At 42.3% G+C, this 18,848-nt stretch overlaps 1 protein-coding gene and 1 long non-coding RNA gene across 3 annotated transcripts; one reads left to right on the plus strand and one right to left on the minus strand.

The window, feature by feature from the left end:
- Positions 1–10,609: 10,609 nt before the first annotated feature.
- On the minus strand, positions 10,610–16,246 carry LOC119013428. Its single transcript, XR_005072744.1, has 3 exons — positions 15,135–16,246; positions 14,297–14,383; positions 10,610–11,330 (listed from the first exon to the last, which is right to left on the minus strand). It is a non-coding gene; the product is annotated as an uncharacterized LOC119013428 (long non-coding RNA).
- On the plus strand, positions 11,240–17,792 carry LOC119013427 (cdc42 effector protein 1-like). 2 transcript variants are annotated; one of them, XM_037087949.1, is made up of 3 exons: positions 11,240–11,365; positions 12,416–12,958; positions 16,532–17,792. In XM_037087949.1, exons 2-3 carry the CDS (start codon positions 12,511–12,513, stop codon positions 17,170–17,172), a joined length of 1,089 nt encoding a protein of 362 aa, XP_036943844.1. In that variant the 5' UTR covers positions 11,240–11,365; positions 12,416–12,510; the 3' UTR covers positions 17,173–17,792. The 2 variants fall into 2 exon arrangements, with proteins under 2 accessions (XP_036943844.1, XP_036943843.1); XM_037087948.1 differs by having other exon boundaries at positions 11,324–11,519.
- Positions 17,793–18,848: the final 1,056 nt, after the last annotated feature.

An 18,848-nucleotide genomic window follows, 5' to 3' on the forward strand; every position in this document is an offset into this window, starting at 1 on the left:
TTTTGGGAGTGATGGAGGCAAAAGGTCCCCCGCAATATTTAGACCACTTTTTGTGTATTGAGCTGATTGCCTGAGAGCCTTAATGCCTTATATGCTGTAAAGTTATTTTGCATTGTCATCTGGCTCCTGAATATTGTAACTCCTTTGCACACATTAAGACATTTTCAATATACACTTATGCAGAAAAGGCAGAAATTGGTGCATAAAAATGAACAAAATGCATGAAATTATTAATCTGTGGGAGGACTCTCCTTCTCAGTGCCTCATCCCACGAATCAGACAGTTTTATTTAAACACTTCTTAATTCATAACTATCCATCAACAATGCTTAAACAGTGCCAGCGTCTGTGGGTTTCATTTCTATATTTGTTCCACTCTGATCCTGCCCGGCACACAACAGGCCCAGCTCTTCACCCAGCAGCTGACCCCCCGTGGCTCCATCTATGACTCAAGGCTGGCGGCTGCACAGAATCGCCCCTTTGTGTCCATGAAGAATGTGTCTTTTCTGACTTTTTTTTTTTTTTTTTTTTTGAAAACAGCGGCAGGACAGGGATGGGGGCATGAGTAATTGAGACAGATTTAAATCTTGACATGTGATTTATGATTCCTTTGCAGGCAGGATACTGTGACAGTAGCTTTCACTATTGATCAGCCTATTTGATGTCTTGTGACAAAATCCAGATTATCAGTTAGCGATACAACATATGTGTTTCCACTCTGAATTTGTAAAAGCAAAGATGTATCTAAAGGTGCCGTGCAGATAAATTCACCTTGTCCGAGAAAAGCCATTTGTGGTATACGCAGTTGATATGTCCTCTAATTCTCAGCTCTGCAAATATATAGCAGCAGCAGTGTGACTTAATGAGATCGTGTAAACCTCCCAGAGTAATACCATGCAATTTCCTGTTTAACATGGAATCAACATCAATAACACCAGAGGGTCGGAGTGAAGGAAGGAATTCTTATTGAAGCAAACAAAAAGCTTGGACAAACAATGAGTGGGACATAAAATATTAGAACATTTAAATCAGAGGGCACTTTTAGGGAGTATTTGTTTATCACTGAATAAACTTGAACGACTTCTTGATTTAATTTCCATGACCTGCTGTGCGAATGAAAACGTTCTTTTTTTGGTGGGGGGTGACAAAGAAAGCTCATATGGAGACAGTATGGCTGATCCCTCTTGATACAAATCAGACATCACAGAGCCTCATCTCGAAAAACTTGGAAGGGCTGGAAGAAGTCATCATTCAAGCAGGACACAATAAAGGAGCAACTGAACATGAGTTTAAGTTCTTAAATTTCTTGGGCCAGTTGGTCACATTCCTTATAATAAAACACAACATTCACAAATTCGAGAAGCAGTTCAAGATCTCTATTATCTAAATATCTCATCTTATTTCACTTTTTCCATAGGCAGATTGCATTTTACTTATAGCTTTTTGAAGTGGCGTTTAATCAAAAGTGATACATTCATCTTTTTATTTTTTCACTTTCAACCAGATGACGTACAAATGGCCTGTTCATTGACCCACTTCACCGTTTAGAGCATCTTTGCTTGCAGACAAATGTACACACACACACACACACACACACACACACACACACACACACACACACACACACACACACACGCACACGACTCCTTGGTGCCAGTTGAAACTGACGCCCTGGCCTGCTCCCCTTCCTGTCACTCTCCTTCCAGAGCGAGTGAGGTTTGGGCTGACATTTGAATTACAGGGTGTTACATAGCTGTCTAAATCCGAGCTGCACCACACATTTGAACTGCAGACATGGACAGCTTTACCAACCACTGCACATCAATTTACAGATACACAAACAGTTTTAAAAATGCAACCATCGCTCACCGCAGGCTAAAAGCTGCCACGGAACAGGAACCATATAGTGATGGAGCAGTCACGATAGGCCCGACACTTTAGCATCAACAGTCCACATGTTTGTCTGAGAATTTATGTGTGTATACTTAAGCGTGCACGGCCTGTATTGGGAGTGGATGTGATGTTCCTGTTTTCTTTTTCTTTTTTTTGCCCTGTCTTATGAGGTCTAAACATCTGTTTCTATTTGTTGCGTGCTTCACCTTCTGCTGAATCACATTTCTCTGGCTTTAGGGATTCCCTTTTTAACTGACACCAACAAAACAAACACCAGGGGGAAAAAAAAACCCAAAACACTCCTCCTGGGAATGATATAGTAAGAGGGTGGCAGTGTGGTGAGACGCTTAAACTCTATTTCAAGCTTCACACAACAATGTTCGTCTGTAATCTCACAAACAGAATATTTTCGGGATCATCCAACAGACAAAGATGAGAACAAAAGCATGCCATGTTGCAGGGATTTGGAGATTATTATTCATTAAGATTACAGGAAGTGCGATAAACCCTCGACAATATTTGGTCTTTTCCATGCCCAGCCCTATCAGCACATGTGCGTACGCTCTAACCCCTAAATGCAATATGTCTGGAAATACAATGGCTGGTTTCAATGCTCAGAAGCTTTCCCAGACATCATCATCTGTCTCCCCACCAGGCAGACATACAGGGACAAGGGCCCGCTGAGTCTCTGTGACTCAGTCAAAACTACAGAATCGTCCGAGCTGTTCTCTCTGGTCCGCTTCTGAGGAAGTAAAATCTCCTTTTTCAGATTGTGAGTGAAATGTATCATTTATTATATTTCTAAAGGCAGATGCTATCACTAATACTGGGAGATTCAGAAATCCTTTCTTGTGAGTCGTCTTATGACCCCTTAACACTGACATGCAGTCTTGGGTGTAGAGTTTCTGCTCGAGGATGAGTACACAATAAAAAATGAAAAAAGCTGGATATACATCAGCAGAAAAGGTCAAAAGTGAGACTGAGGACTCAAATGTTTGCAGGTTAGCTCCCATGTGATCTAAGCTTTCTGGATAACTCTAGTACTGCATCTAAAATCATCACCTGTGTAACAGATAATCAGGAGTTGACTATAAAGTAATGGTTAAATTACATTTTGTACACTTAAGAATTATAATCACTGTCATCAAGTTTAATTGCTGGAGATTATAATGTCTACTAACTATGACTTTTGCTTCTTTTGTGGGATTGTTATCAACACTGGACTTTCACCCAGGGCCCGGGTTTGTGTTCTGTTTAAAACCACAAGTCAAAAGTAGCTTCCTTTAACTTAATGGTGTAGCCTGTCCTCATCAGAAAAATGTCCATATAGGTCGACTGTGCAAGTTAACCAATGTTTGTGTTTGTTGTTAGGTGGCAACCTGTATTGAACATAGTATATATTACCGCATTAGAAGAGGAATTCAGGAGAAGTAGTATCAAGAGTGAAACACTCCACATAGGAGGGAGGATGAGGTGGATGGACAGTTAAAACATACGCAGGACTTTTGCCAGTGGGAGTTCTGTTCATGTCCTGCATGCAAAAATCAACAGTGGGTGATTTTCATTTACTAATGTAAAACACCTATTCCCAGCAGGCTCAGTGTCCACACCAAACTGAGTAGTTTTCTTGCTTAAACCAAACCAAACTGTGAGCATACAATGAAGGTCTGCTACACCTGTCGTGGTAAAGTGTGACAGTCATGTTGTTTTAGGAGTTGGTGGCAATCACCATATTCAGTCGTTAGGGTATGAAGATGTGTTTAATTCTAGATATTCAGACTCCTGGTGATTTTTCACATTTTTAGAGAAGTTTATGTAAACATGGCACGATTTTAGCTTTATGTTCTATTGCAAGTATATTAAACCTGTCCACATATGAAACCACCCAATATACCCATTATCACGCATGTGTATAAATGTATTTAGATGTTTCTGTGGTGGGATATTCCTTTAAGGATGAATAACTACTGTGCAGGGCTGTCGCGATCCAACGGTCTCTTCCGGACCTTTTTTAAAAAAAACACCTGACTAAATTTAGACCATGTTTCTAAAAACAAAGGTGAACAGTTGCTGCTCAGTGACTGTCAGCACTAAGTGTTTCAGTATGTGTCTGTGTGTTCATGTGTGTCTTTTTATTGTAGCCTCGACAGCACAATGCTGTATTGTCTGTGGGCCAACACTCAGCTTCCTGGCGGGTCAGAATCCAAGGAAACAGGAGCGCAATCCAAACAAAGACACAGGGGTCCGCTTCTTTCATATATTCCTCCACCTAACCCTCCCCGTATCAACCTCATCACACCACTGGACCCCAAACCCCCTTCCACTGAACAGTCCCATTTCCCGAACAGTGTTCTTGCTCCAAATGCACATCTGGGTTTCATGAGAACAGGAGTCGAGCCTGGATCTGTCCTCCGGAGCAGGAGCCAGATTCACAAAACCAAAAGAAGTATATCCAGACTCATGGACACCCACCATGATGAGCGATGCTCTGGGTGAACTGGAATCTCCTTTGCACTAATTCACACATGACGTGTTTGAATGTGTTTTTACTGGATGAACCTATTTGGTCTGAGCGACAGCAGTGAGCTAAATGGCTTCCAGCGTCTGAAAAAACTTCTTGGCTGCCTCCCGGATTTGTGAGAAAGCCATTTCCTGTGAAGAAAACCTTTTTCTGTCTCAGAGACTTCCCGTCCTGTTTGACTAGCACTCCTTCCTCTCTACCTCCTTCTCTTTCTTCCTTTCATGCCCAGGAACTTCATGTTTTGGACTGTTTGTCCTCTATGTTGGACCATCTGTAACGTCATTGTGGAAGAGTGCTTAAAAAGCAATTCCACACAAATCTTGACATTTTCAGCATCAACATCATTTTAATTTTCACTCCCTCTGTCTGCTGGTTTTTCTTTCCCTCTCCCTCACATCCACTGCTCATCAGAGAGCGTCTGACACGTTACAGCTGTTGTCAGCAGGAGCTGCTCGCCCTCCCGGATTCACAGCGAAGATGATCCTCCTTCGTTTCTCATGTCTGTTCTCAAGACCGACCTCACCTCGCTCCCCCGACCCCATCTCCCTCTCTTCTCTCACCTCCCCTTTTCCTTTGCTCAGTTTTCTCATCTTTTCTCATCAGCCTCCTCTCCTGTGCTCATCCTGTTTTTTCTTCTCTTTCATCTCATCCCTCAGTTGATTCTGCCTCTCTTGCCATGTCCAAGTGTTCCCACGCATCATGGGATATTCATTTCTAGGTAGTAAATTGATTACTGTTTGGCAAAACAAGTAATCAGCCTCGGTTCACCCACAAGAAATCTCTTGACTATCTTAAAAAACTGCTCATCACTCATTGATTTATTGTTTTTTTTCAGTGAGGACATTTTATATCATTTCATATTATATCGACTGTGCATTTATTCAGTTTCTTGGTCTGATGTCTGATAAATGCACTGTACACTGTTCATGTGGCGACGCACACACCACACACTCTCACCATCCTTTGCATCTGAATTTGTGTTTTAGGTCAAGACACACCAACCACACACACTGATGCGGAAGGAGACAAAGGCACTGTGTATGCCATACTGCTGTAGCATTCACGTATCTGTCCAGTTAACCAAACAGCCCTGGGCATTTGCAAATCTGTGAAGGGCAGAAGATGGACCTACTGATGGCCTGCTGTGAGCTTTCTGCAAAAAAGTGCAGTGTTTGTTACTCTTAAACTGCCTCTGAAAATCAGATCAAATTGTAAATGTACACATATGCATGCACACACTTTCAGCGACTGATGGTTGGTGATGGGTGTATTTTTGTCGAGTGAGTGAGGTGAGGAGGGGTCACAGAGAGAAGAGAGGTTGACGGCACCCCTGGGACCACTTAAGAGCTCGTGTTTACAGAAATGGTGAAAGGTTAAGGATGAGATCTGCGTGTGTGTGTGCACACATGTGCGCCTCGTTTGATGTTTTGGTTTAATATCCAAGTCATTGCAGCCTACGCTCATACTGAAGTTGATTCACATGCAGAACATTTGTCTAAGGCGATGGGACAGAGAGGATCCGAGGTCAAGACCCGATGAGTTCAGGCACACACACACACACACACACACACACTTAATATAGTAAGAAATGAAAACGTGCAGGTATCTATATTTAGCCAGAAGCACAAGCACACACCAACAGGACAGTGTGGGAAGAGTCACAGCGGTTTATTTTTGCAACCTTTGGTGGCGTCTGTCTTTATCACAGCGACTCCTCTGAGAACCTCAGACTAACATGTTACTGTTGTTCTTTTCTTTCCTTTTCTTCATGTGCTCTTTTGTCTTTAAGCTTGCATGCGTCTTCAGGTTTAACATGACAGGACACATGGCTGTTGTAAGTCATGCCCTCTTACGTTCTACAGACCTCTTAGGAACCTCTTAAATGGTTCTTCAAGACTTTTTAAAGAGTCGACTCTGACTAGTATAGAGATGCCCCCGAGTCCACCCACCACCTCTCCACCTCCTCCTGCTCCTCCTCCTCCTCTCCATCAGTTTCCAGTCCACTTGTCGTCAGCAGCAGCAGCAGCAGCAGCAGCGCAGAGCCGCTGCCCCCGCTGCGGTGCACACATTGCAAAGTTCATGTCTGTGCAGACCGCAGACCGAGCAGGTCGACAGAGAGAAGAGAGGAGGTGGGGAGCAGCTGTCTCTTCAGTAGCGAAAGGACTGCGCTCTGACTGTCATTTAAGGTAGGACGATTTTTTTTTTGAAAGTCTGTGTGTCGTGTTGCGTTCTGCACACTGCCAATGGTAACATGAACTCAGCAGAAAGCAGCAAGTCATGCACGGTCTAAATTTATTCCAGTCTTTTTGGCTTTCTCTGAGATGACGTCTGGCTGCATCTCCACGCGTAAAAGGAGAGAGCAGCGAGGCTGCAGGCGCAAAGTGTCCACCTCTCACTAAACCACTGCAGTATCATCTATTGCCCCTCGGAGAGTTAATGGCCCATATTATGCATCTCCAAATCTGTCTGCACTTTTTGATAAAAAACAGTATGCTGCCTCTCAGTCAGCTGGTTACATGATTGTTTTCCTGTTTTTGTCAATATAGTCATTCTGACAAAATAAGGCAATCGAATCAAATTATAAGCACTTATATGTGATAAACTTGTCGAAAGGAAGGGTCTCGAAAAAATCCTGACTACAGGTGGGCTACCAAACAAGTAACATCTTCTTGATTAGGCAATTTCTGCAAATGCTTCAATTGGGCATTCAACCTGTAGCAGAGCCAACCTTGTATAAGAGTTTGCAACAGTTAAAGGATGAATTCCACCTAAAATGGAAATTTGATCATCCTTTACTTGATATTAACTCATCCTCTATGCATCACTCCCCTTGAGTTCAGTGATGATTTGTGTGTTCATGTATTGGCAGAACTTGGTATTAAAATGTGAAGACCAACATTCGGCTCCACACAGCTGAGTACCGTGAACCGCAGCTTGGTTCTAAATGAGGAGGTCAAACTATGTCGGGTGAAAACTACCAAAATCAGTTGGTCACTCCTCATCTACTGTGGAACCATCGGACAACTGTGCTAGAGTTGTGCCAGATCTCAGATCAGTGGGTTGGCAGCCTGCCAGGGAGGTGGCGTCATGGTTCGAGAGACTGCCTGTTAACCAATCCGAACATCCGGCCCGCCTTTAGCAAGACAGTCCGCGGCAGTGTAGTGGACACTGTCACTTTCTTGCCTGGAGAATGACGATTAAGGGCCAAAACACTAAACGGATGTGCGTAGTGATTGGTTTACTGAGCGATTTCCAAATGTTTTATATGATTGTGATGGTGGTGCAACATATGAAGGCAGCGTAAAACATATGATTTCAAGAGGTGAAGGTCATTACCTTAGGATATAAAAATGGGACAAAGTGGTAGAGTTGGTGCTCATGATGGAAATGGCAGCCGCGGTCATTCAGTTTACCCTACCACATACTTTAAACAAGACTTTGGATTGAGAGACTGAGAGTTCCTCTAAACGGCCTCTGTAACTGTGCCTCTCGGTTTGTGATTGCTGTGTGGAAGTTTGGAGAGGCAACATTTCCTTATGCTCTTTGTTCTGCGTGGCTATTGAAATGGAATGAGATGTGTTTACACTTCTCTGTTGCTTGGCCTCATTTCCCCCTGTGCTCTGTTGTCCCAAACATCATATAAAGAACTCATGAAAGCAGTTGCAGGGGTGCAACCTGGCTGATTTGGTTGCTCAGCCTCCTGTTGTTTTGTCATGTCTTATGTGAAGTCTTTGTGCGCTGTAAAAGAACAGTCTTGAACTAAAGCTGAAGAGGTCCAACGTGCAGAGGATTCTTATCTCAAATGTCACTTCTTGTGAGTTATTCTGTTGATTCTGCAGTGCATGGAGGGAAATTGTGGGAGAAACTGAGCAGGAAGTTAATTTAGAAGTCGCATTATTCAGATACGACACATTACACATATCTGATGTATCAGTGCAGTCAGATAAAACACAAGACACTTAAGTATCAGCTTGGTCAGGACAGCCTCTGGGGTTGTAAGGGGACAAACAAGATATTAAGATATTATTGATTACTTACAAAGCCCTGACAGGCTATTTATTGCTTAATGCCTATGTTCCTTCTGTTCATTTCATTTAAATTTTATGGATATGTAGTCTCTGGAAGGGCGCATCAGAATCATTTAATATGGGCCCTTGCTTGAGACATATGGACACCCTCACCTTAAGGACCTGGCAGGCCTTCGAGCGTATTGCCACGTTGCAGTGGTAGGTCCTGGTGAACTGAGCGCATGTTGTATTTCGGAGCCATGCGTAATGGTCAGGGTGTTCTGACCTCAACCACAGTTTGCTGCTGGCGCTGTGCTGTAAATGGGCCGTGGCCCGCCGGTCCAGCGGAGGAAGGCAACCTCAGAGCTGACCCACTGCGACACAGCCCTGTGTGTGCGTAAGTACAAGCGCACAGACGAATCTCTCTCTGAGCCACTGAGACCGAACGGCCCATCAAACGTCACCAGGGCCGTTTTTCTGCAGTTTGTGGCTCCGTGGTACCAGATGTCTAACTAACACAGTAAATCTGCTTGCAGCGACAGGGTGACAGAGAAGGGAAACATGTTTGGTAGTGTATGTGTGTGTGTGTGTGTGTGTGTGTGTGTGTGTTTGTGACAGAGGGAAAAAAGAGCGATAAAAGACAGCAAGATTTATTGGAAAAATGTTTGTAGACTAGAAGTTTGGAGGGGAAAACATGTAAAGACAGGAGGTAAAAATGTGTTTCTCATCAGCATCCTCAGATCCTTTATTTGATGGCCATAATAGATGGCGTCCGGTCTGCTCTCCCTGTCACACGCTGTTCCCATTAAACCTTCCACCCCACACACACACACACATCTGCCTCTGCCTCCACAATCAGTCAGGCAGCTCACGCAAAACAGCCTTGTTTATGGACATGTGCAGGTACAATTTACGGATAATTAACACCTATAGCCGATCTAAATGTCTCAATGTGTGTTTCAAATGAGGTCAATTTTCTGAATATAGTTCCTGAAGGGAAATTTCTGTGCCGGTATAACACTTTATTGGACATGAAGTGATCTGAGTTTAGCTGATTTCTTTGCTAACAAAGCCACAAAGCAAGAAGACAACAATTTTTAAAAAAAGCTTGAAAATTGGTAAGAGAATTTGGAAGCTATTTAAAGCAGGAAGAACATGTTAAATTAGGCACTGGATGACTGACACACCACACCAAAAGGTGTATTTTGGTATATCTGGGAAAAAATGTTCATCTCAAGCGCTGATGTGATTTGATTTTATCCACTTCTTCAGTGGATGTCTGTGTCCCTTGCTAATGTTTATCTGCCTCTCACCTTCTCGTGCCCCACAGTCCTTAATCGCTGCCTTAAGCTAAATGTCACTGAGCTGTGGGATCAGGGGTGGTCAGGCACCGGCAAAAACCTATCCTCCCCTCCTCCTCTTCCTGAATGGTCGCTCGAAAAATTGTTGCTCCCTCTGGCACACCCACGCTTCCATCATATCCCCCCTCGTTCCCTTTATTCCAGGTTACAGACGGGGAGTGCTGCCTGTGACGGCCCCCCTTGAACGTTTGCCCTGTTGGAAACTGGGATTAGTTAAAGATTTAGGGAAGGTAATCAGTGCCCGGCAAGAGCGGCACCGCACCTTGCTAATGTCGTTATGTCACAGGTCCAGATTGGCCTGGCAGAAGCATGGACTAGTAACTCCTGTGACATTAATCCAAAACTGAGGGTCACGTGTTTGGAGCTTATCAGTGCCTCCTCTCGCCCTGGAGTCTTCTTCCTCTGCAGACAAGAGGAAGTTTCTCAGATTGTCTCCAGGAAAAACATTTTTTGGAGGTTGTGGAAGAAAATGTAAATCTCTGAAGGGATTTGCGACAGAATATTACAAAACAGAAACATATTACAGAACAAGAACAATTGCAAAAATAAGCAATACAATTAAAAAGGGAAGAAATAGACATATATACACATTTACATGATATAGTGCAAAATTAACAGCAGTTTTTAGAGTGATGATAGATATCAGTCAAGAAAAGATAGTCAGTGATTATTAAATTAAATGATGACTTAGCATAGCTCGAACTTGTAAAATTAATATCATTATATCTTTAATGAAATGCTGCTGGCTCTGGAGAGTATAACAAAAGTGCTTGTACAGAAATAGGAATTAGTCACATGTGTCAGAACGTACACAAAAGGCTTTCAACATTCCCACTGCACTCAGGTTTTATTTGTTTGGTTCCGTCCCTGAACAAATTCTTGAGAACCTGCTCACTTCTCAGGCAACAGAGAGAGAGAGAGAAAACACCCCCAGAATCAGTCAATCCAGTGTCTTAGTTGCCTGACACGTTTATGTGAGCCTCAGTGCACATGCTTTAGTCTTTGGTCCAGTGTGTAACTCACACCTCTCCCCTTGTCTCCCTGTCTGTTCTCTTAGCCGGCCTCAAGTGAACTGCATGAAAACACAGAAGCCCCCCGCTGCCATCGGAGACCATCGAAGGACTAAGTGGATTGAAGAAGGCAGAGAGCAAGTGAGGGAGTCAGAGAGGGAGGGAAGACAGGAGGGATTAGCAGCTAATCCAGTGCATGGACAATCCCGGAGGAGCCTTATCTTTCTTTCACGATGATGCAGACAAAACAATCGCTGGATTACGCCACCTTACTTTATTGCCCTTTTCAAGAAAGAATCTCCCTCCTTCTTCCGTCGCACTGATGGACTAAAAGTCTGGCTTCTTGCATGCAGAGGGACCAGGGAACAGAGGACAAAGAAGCAGGGCGGCAGGCCTGTTGACAGGATGTCTCGCGGACAGTGTGGTGCCACACATGGATAAACCTCTTTAGCGGGAGACGGAGCGTGGCAGTGGACCCCCCTCGCCCTCTGCGCTTGGAGTTTGTTGAAGACACACAAGATCCTCTCGGAGGTCGGGATCTGTTGAACACACAAGCAAGAAGGATTCCCTGCCAGTAAGCAACAGAGTGGAGACACTTCTTTTTCTACACTCAGCTGGGTGTTTCATGAATTACTTTTTTTGAGAGGAGCAGGACTACAGAAATGTATTGAAGGCTCCTGAAGCTACAAGGAGAAGGCAAGAGAAATGAAGATCGTCATGCCTATTCAGTAAGTGAGGGGACGATCGCCACTGCTTGGGGACAGTGCATGCAACCTGGGTAGGATGCTACAGTAAGGTTAAGGTCAGGTACTAATCCTGATAAGTTAACATGCAACCTAAATAATAATGAGAAGGGGCGCCACCGTCTGGTGGACATCGATCAAGATCAAGTGACTCAATCCAGTTACATTTCCTAAAAAGAGTTCATGAAATCATTAAGTGTCTTGTCTTGGTCTTTTAAAATTCTGCTACTTAGAAGCTTCTTTTTTCTTTTGGATAAAAGGCAAATTAAGAGAGAACATGGTGATAAGACCCTCAGTGTTATGAACACAATGTCATCACCAGTCTGTTTCTTTACTGACAGTTCTGAAGTACAAACCAGCTGAGTTGTTTGGCTGGAGTCACATCTCGGTGTATTTGCAGTTGCGGCTGGCCTTAGTATTTCTAAACTGTCATTGACTGAACCAACTCTGAATAAGGATCCAGCCAGGCCCAAACTCTCCAACCACATGAGCTGTGGTCACCAGAGGAAACAAAATATGACCTTGTAATTCATCTTGTCTGTTATTTTGTCATGACTGAAAGTGACTGTTGTGCAGGGGAAGTGAGCCGAGCGTTTAGGTCATTTTGGACGGACGGCGCAGCAAATGGCTGTGCATGAGAGAGGGAGAGTGAAAGAGGAGATGTAAAACAGGGACTTGACTGACTCTACATCCATACTGGCATCTTTCAGCGTAGACCCAAAAGGAAAACGTGGGCAGACAGTGGATGAATAGTTGGCTCTGGCCGTGTGGAGAATGGATTATACACACATTCTCTGCCGACCGAACAACCACATTTTTGTGATTTCTGTTCTCATTGTCCTGGAATTTTAATTTTCTTTTTTTTCTCTCTGGTTTTACAGTGGACCCTATACTGGAATTTAAACTTGACTGACATGTAATAAGAGCGCAGACACTCATTCACATTGAAGAGAAATTGCACAGCTTTTCTGCCACCATGAGTCTGGGAAAACTGCCAGGAATTAAGGGCCTTGTGTCCGGCTCTCAGGGGAAACGTCGTTTCAAAAGCGAGCTCTCCGTGGACATGATCAGCCCGCCGATGGGTGACTTCCGACACACCATGCACGTTGGCCGTGGCGGGGAAGTGTTTGGGGACACTTCCTTCCTAAGTAACTACGGGGGTACCAGGGAGCCAGGAAGTCCAGACTCATCAAACAGCTCCAAGACAACAGGGTTCTTCACGCGCACCTTTCGGCACGTGCGGAAGACCTCTGTGCCGCGAAGGGGCTCGCGTGACTTGTCATCCCCGCCGCCAGACATCTCACCCATCATCAAGAACGCCATCTCCCTGCCCCAGCTGAACATGGACTCCCCTAATGGGTGCCTAGAGAGGGGGCTGTTCCCCAGCTCTGTCAGCGCAACAGACGACTCGCTCTGCACATATGGTGAGATAGTATACAGAGAATCACTTCCAGCATGGAGCGGGGTTTTATGTAAAGCAACATAGGAGCAAGATCAGCTACACTCAAAGTGTGTGGAGAAAATTAGTGGTCTCTGAAAATTGAAGCGAAGAGCGGTCGTACTAAAAAATAATGGGATATGATACAACAGCTGCACTGGTGCAGATTTATTCACAGAAAATCAGCTCCAATGTGTCAACTTCCAAACTGGCAGACTTCCATGACATGCTAGGTTAAATCAGTGGAAGGAGTTTGGCCAAAGAAAGCATAGTGTGACATGTTAACTCAGCTGGAAGATTTTCTACAGATACCCAGGACTGATCCTACATCAGTTTTATGATTCTTGTGATTCTAAAATAATGTACACAAACTTCTATTTGATAGCATATGAGTGGAGAAGTGGTCCTTTTGCACCGAATCTAAGATCTGACCTCAAATTAATTTTGTTCAGCTGCATATTATATGTAGAGGTTTTCTTCAAACTTTGGATAACAAAGACTGCAACTTGGAGAACATGTGAGTGAAACAATATAAACAATTAGTTTCTGGGTGTTCAAGGAACAAAATGTAATTGAATTTCACGAGTTACTGTCTTCAGTGTTAGACAGCCGCCAAAGAAAATCTGTCTATGTGATTCAGGCTGAAATGTTCACAGATGAGGAACGTTTTATTCAGGTTTAGTTGCGTTCGCCATCTTCCCTCCTCACTCTCTGACTCTCTCACAGGTGTAATAGCAACAGGTGACCAAATTAATCACTCTGTCAATAAAATGACAGATTTCTCTAGGTTCGAACAAAAGGAAATGGTTGTTTTCAGATTTTTTAACAGAGAAATGTTGCATGTTATATCTGTAATATTAGGTAATTTAGTACAAAAAAGATACCTACTTGGTAAGGTCATATTTACTGGTTAGACGAACAGAGGATCACTCTCATTTTTGAGTCTGATGTGAAACGTGAACATCCTGGAAGACATGTGCAGTAAGAATGTTGTCTCTTTGCTGTCGTCGTCTTCAGATTACAGTTAATTCAGATAAAGTGACAGACAGAAAGCTCCTTAAAGGGCCCGAAACCCAGACAGGAGGATCAATTGGCTGAAGTCGAGTGCTGGAGCAGCACTGCATTACTCATCATGAATTACGAAGAAAAGCACAAACCCAGTGGTGTGCTACATAATTACAGTTGCAGTTTTCCACTATTCACTCTCTGACAGACCAAGCAGCATACGGAGCTGCTGAACTGACTCGGACTATACAACACTTTAAATGTCAGTGAACACGCAAACAGAGAGGGTGAAGTCACCCTCTCCATTTCAACACCGTACCCGCATTCCTCCAAGACAACCAGCGAACGAGCAGCCTTCTCCTGAGTCATCTGGGATCACCTTGGCAACACCTGTACACAATTAGGTCTACAAACACAAACACACACAGCTGTTGTGAGAGAAAGAAAGATACTTTGAGGGCATTTCCTGTCATCTCTGTGTGCATGTGTCACGGCCTGAATGCGCAGCATAAACACAGCATTCATTATATCTGCTGACCAATCAGAGCTTATCAGGCAGCAGCGTGCAGAGCCCGGACTGGAAAGCCCCTCTCCGTCTCCAGAGTCCTTACACAGTTCCTAAGGAATTTGCTCAAACGTACTGATGTGGAGCTGGCATGGAGAGGCAGTGGACTGAAAGATGATGGGAGCCTTTTGTCATGAGTGGGTTCCATGTCAGTTTGTCTTCCATGTCTTTATTTCCATACAGTTCTTCTTTACATTCATTTATTATTAAAGACAAGCCCACCAATAGTGAAAAAAACAATGTCAGTAATCCAAAACTGGAGGTACAAAGTGGGTATTGAAAGAGAAAAAAACAACTCTTCTACAAAAGCCTAATTAAATGTAGTTCAGTTCAATTTATTTCAGTAATTTCCCAACTTATACAATGCATCTTCACTGGTAGATAGACAATAAACATTAACTTAATGCTTTTCTAGCTCCAGAAAACAAATCAAACAAACAAATACAAAAACTAAAATTTAAACAGAACCAAACAGGTGTAGACTGAAGCCTTATCTTATTAAACTGGCCCTTTTAACATTGATTTATATTTTGTCAGCTGCCTTTGAACTATACAGAGCAATTCAAACATTTATCACCTGAGCATCACTCACTCTTTACTGGACTGTGGAAGCAGAGAAGGGATTTCTGGAAGAGCTTTACCAACTTCCAAGGTAGATGGAAAAGGAAAAAAGTCTGAAGAGGAAATCAACTTCACTGGTGGTTCACAGAACAGCTTAATTATTGGACCAACATGTTTCAGCTGGTGGTCTTTATCAGGGTCTTTGCTGGACTCCCATCATGAAACACTATGATGATTTCTGGTTTCCGTTCACTTTATGTTGACTCCTTTCCATCCTGTTCAGTGGCATCACACTGCTTCTTCTGTCTCCTCCTGCTCTGTTCTGTCTGTCAGTTTGTAAAGTTAAGTCCATCGAGGAGACAGAAACCTGTCTGTCCCTGCAGTGTCAGCAGTGTGTTGTTGGGTTGTTACATACTGCCACCCTGTGATGGAAGAACTGAACTGCTGGACATACAGTTTCTCTGTAGCTCGTACTTTTTAAACTTACTTTTTAAATACAAACTATAAACTTAGACTTAAGGAAATACTTATTCACTGATAACAAACAAAAGACTTTGTAAATAGTTTATGAATTCTGTGTTGTTCTTCTACAAACATGATCTCGATGGCAACATTAAGGTTGACTGATTATAATCCTTTATAATTGCTAGTTTACAAAGCATTTAATTGTTTGTTAAGAGTGAAATTATCTTTATATTTATCATTTATTAATGATGGCTATTACAAAGTGACATTGATCATTTCTACTACTTCTGTTTGAAGTGTTGTCAGATGTTTTCTAATACAAAAAGTGACTTCTAGCTGAAAATTTAAAGTCATGACTTAAAAACATATCCTAACTATTCTGGAAATCTGTTTATTTTATTTTTTTTCAAATTAAGTCGTAGCAGGTAAAAACAAGTTTCTCTACGATGATTACTCTAATTTCTTTTTCAAATGTATCTGTTTTTCTTTTGGTCAGGATCATTTGTTTAAATATATATTGTTGTAATACTACTTCTGACCAGAAGAGGGTGAAGTGCTCCAATACCCCATGTTCTAAACAGGTACATTTCTCCATGCCTTTTAAACTTAAGTTACCGTTTTTGTGTGTTAGCAGTATGTCACATAACTTACATGATGTGTTTAGTGGTGCGTGTAGAAATCAAAACTCCCCTCAAAGGAATCATGAATGCTTTGAGCCTTATTCAGAACAGGGGGGTTAGTGGTGCACTTCAGCCTCAAACCTAAAAAATGGCCATCCAAAACATTAACCTGCCATAATATTCACAGATAAAAACAAATAAAAGATACTGGCAAAAAAAAAAAAAAAAAAAAAAATTCACAGGCCAAAAAAACCAAAACTTTCCAGAAACATCACCAGAATGTTTTTTCTCACCTCATCATTTCAGTGACTTCAGTGTGTTTTCTTCTTGTGTCTGTCTGCAGGTCTGCAGTCTGGTTTCGTCACTCTGCCCCGCCTCTCTCGTCTTGATAGACAGTTTCAGGATGGAGACATCCGGAAGGGGTCACTACCAGACAGCAGTGGTATCACACTGACGCGCTCTGACTCCCTCACCTCGTTCACTGTAGACCTCGGCCCCTCTCTCATGACTGAGGTACTCAGCTTGATTGACAACCCCAGCTGCCTTCACATGTCCAATCACAGCCAGGCAGCAGGTGAGAAAGAGGAAGGAGAGGAAGAGGAAGAAGAAGATGACAACGGTTCTCTAACAGAGACGCCTGTGCAGAGCCCTGTGGTGACTTCACCCAGCTCTTCCATGGGTAGCGGGTCATGTAGCAGGAACATGAACAACAGGGGCCGCTCATGTAGCTCTGACAGGACAGAGCAGGAGGAGGAGAGGTCACTGAGTACACCTGATGTAAGCAGTGGATCTCCTCAGAGAGCTGAGCCTGTAATGGAGGCAGAGAGGTTCCAGAGAGCAGCTGACGTTCTGTGTCGTCATTACGGTGGAGGGTCCTTCACAAAGAGAACGAGGAGCGACAACACCACCACCTCCCCTGCTCTCTCCCACAGCTGCAAAACACCATACGCCTTTTCTGAAGAGGAAGAAGAGATCAAAGTGTAGATGTTGAAACGCCATCTGACAGAGGGCAGAAACTTCACTGATCCAGTTAAACTATAAAAACTTAGCACTGACCTGAGATCTGGGCTGTTTCTGGTCAAAGAGGATGATCATTGTGTGATATTTTGTTGTTCCGCTATAAAAAATCACATGCACCTACACGACAGCTTCACTTCTTGTCAAGACAGAAATAGTTGTGATTTAATTTAATACAGAAAAGTGTATCAAGTTTGTTCCACCTGCATTAATGATACTCATTACAGTTGACTGAATCAGTTGGGAAACAGTGAATTTCTAATGGACTTTGATTTTTCTATTTTTCCACTCTATATAATCACTCACCATATCACCACGATGCTCAACAGCTAAATGTATTTTACATCATTACAGATATCATGTCAAAAGTTTCAAGGTGAAACTGAAATTTGAGCATTACTGTTTTATAACAATTGTGATAAACTTCTGTATATAGTAAACAAATAAACAGTAATCAGGAATAATGTGTTTTAAACTAAGACAGATGTGCAATTACAGCTGATAGTCTGAAGTCTTCATACACCTCCAGCATGTTTATAGGACTGTTTATCAAGCTTTTATTAGTGTTAGATTTTTCTAAAATAATGTTGCTGATGTAATAAAGGCCTGATTTCTATTAGACATGTTGTTTCATCATATTTGTGCTTTGTTTTAGTGTTTTTTGAATATTTTAAATTTACAGAAGATTCTCTCAACAGCTGGTAAAGTGTGCATATAGAGAAGTACATTATCTACTTTAATTTAGCCCGAAAGAAAATTCAAGGACATTTCTATCTAATGATTAACTTGCTCTAATTTAATTAAAAAAATATATTTCAGAGTATGCACAATGTAAACATCATTGTGAGCAACCTGTGAGTATACAACTGCCTGATGTGAACTCCCAAATGCTAAAACACTAACTGGATCCTGAAGAACAACAAGTCTTTGTTTTGTTTGTTGTGATAAACAAAAGTTTGAGTCATTTATTTGACATCAGTATGAAAATGATTTCTGAATTTCTTCAGTTAAGATGAAAAATATGTGTTAGCTGACCACAAATGAGGTCAAACATGACAACTAATACGTAAAGCTAAATACTCAAGGGAGAACTTATTGATGGTGGTCTGTATAATAAATCATCTTCTTCTTTGCAATCCTTAAAGAAAGAATGGTGAAGTAGATCATCTTTTACAATTTAAATAGAATATCTATTTTGCTCGTTAATATCAGCTTGATTTACTGTAATCGAAACTTAAAGCACGACATTACACTTCACAATCAAACATTAAACTCTTACACAATTACCCTGATGTCGTCAAAATATATTTACCACTCTCTATAAAACTAGATTTCTCCATTTAATTGGTTTGTTACCCTTCTTATCTTGCTCTCCAAAACTGAAACGCCTTATAAAAACAGTGCCTGGTTGGTCAATGGTTAATTTAATGGTATCAGTATTGTGTCATATGGTTTCAGGGAAATCATGAGGTGCAGCTGACCTACTTTCACTTTGACATTTTGTGATCACTGCTTATCTGAAATAGAAGTTTTTCTGTCACTTTTCAACTTTACTACCAGCTACTGGATTGTAACATGTTACACCCGCAAACGTAATAACTGCCCACAAACGTAATAAACCACAAACGTAATACAAATCTGCA

Source organism: Acanthopagrus latus, chromosome 23 (assembly GCF_904848185.1).
Source record: "Acanthopagrus latus isolate v.2019 chromosome 23, fAcaLat1.1, whole genome shotgun sequence".
NCBI lineage: Eukaryota > Metazoa > Chordata > Actinopteri > Spariformes > Sparidae > Acanthopagrus > Acanthopagrus latus.

Coding starts and splice junctions, on each gene's coding strand:
- LOC119013427 (XM_037087949.1), top strand. CDS start 12,511: ATGAGTCTGGGAAAACTGCCAGGAATTAAGGGCCTTGTGTCCGGCTCT. Junction 12,959..16,531: donor CGACTCGCTCTGCACATATG/GTGAGATAGTAT, acceptor GTCTGTCTGCAG/GTCTGCAGTCTGGTTTCGTC.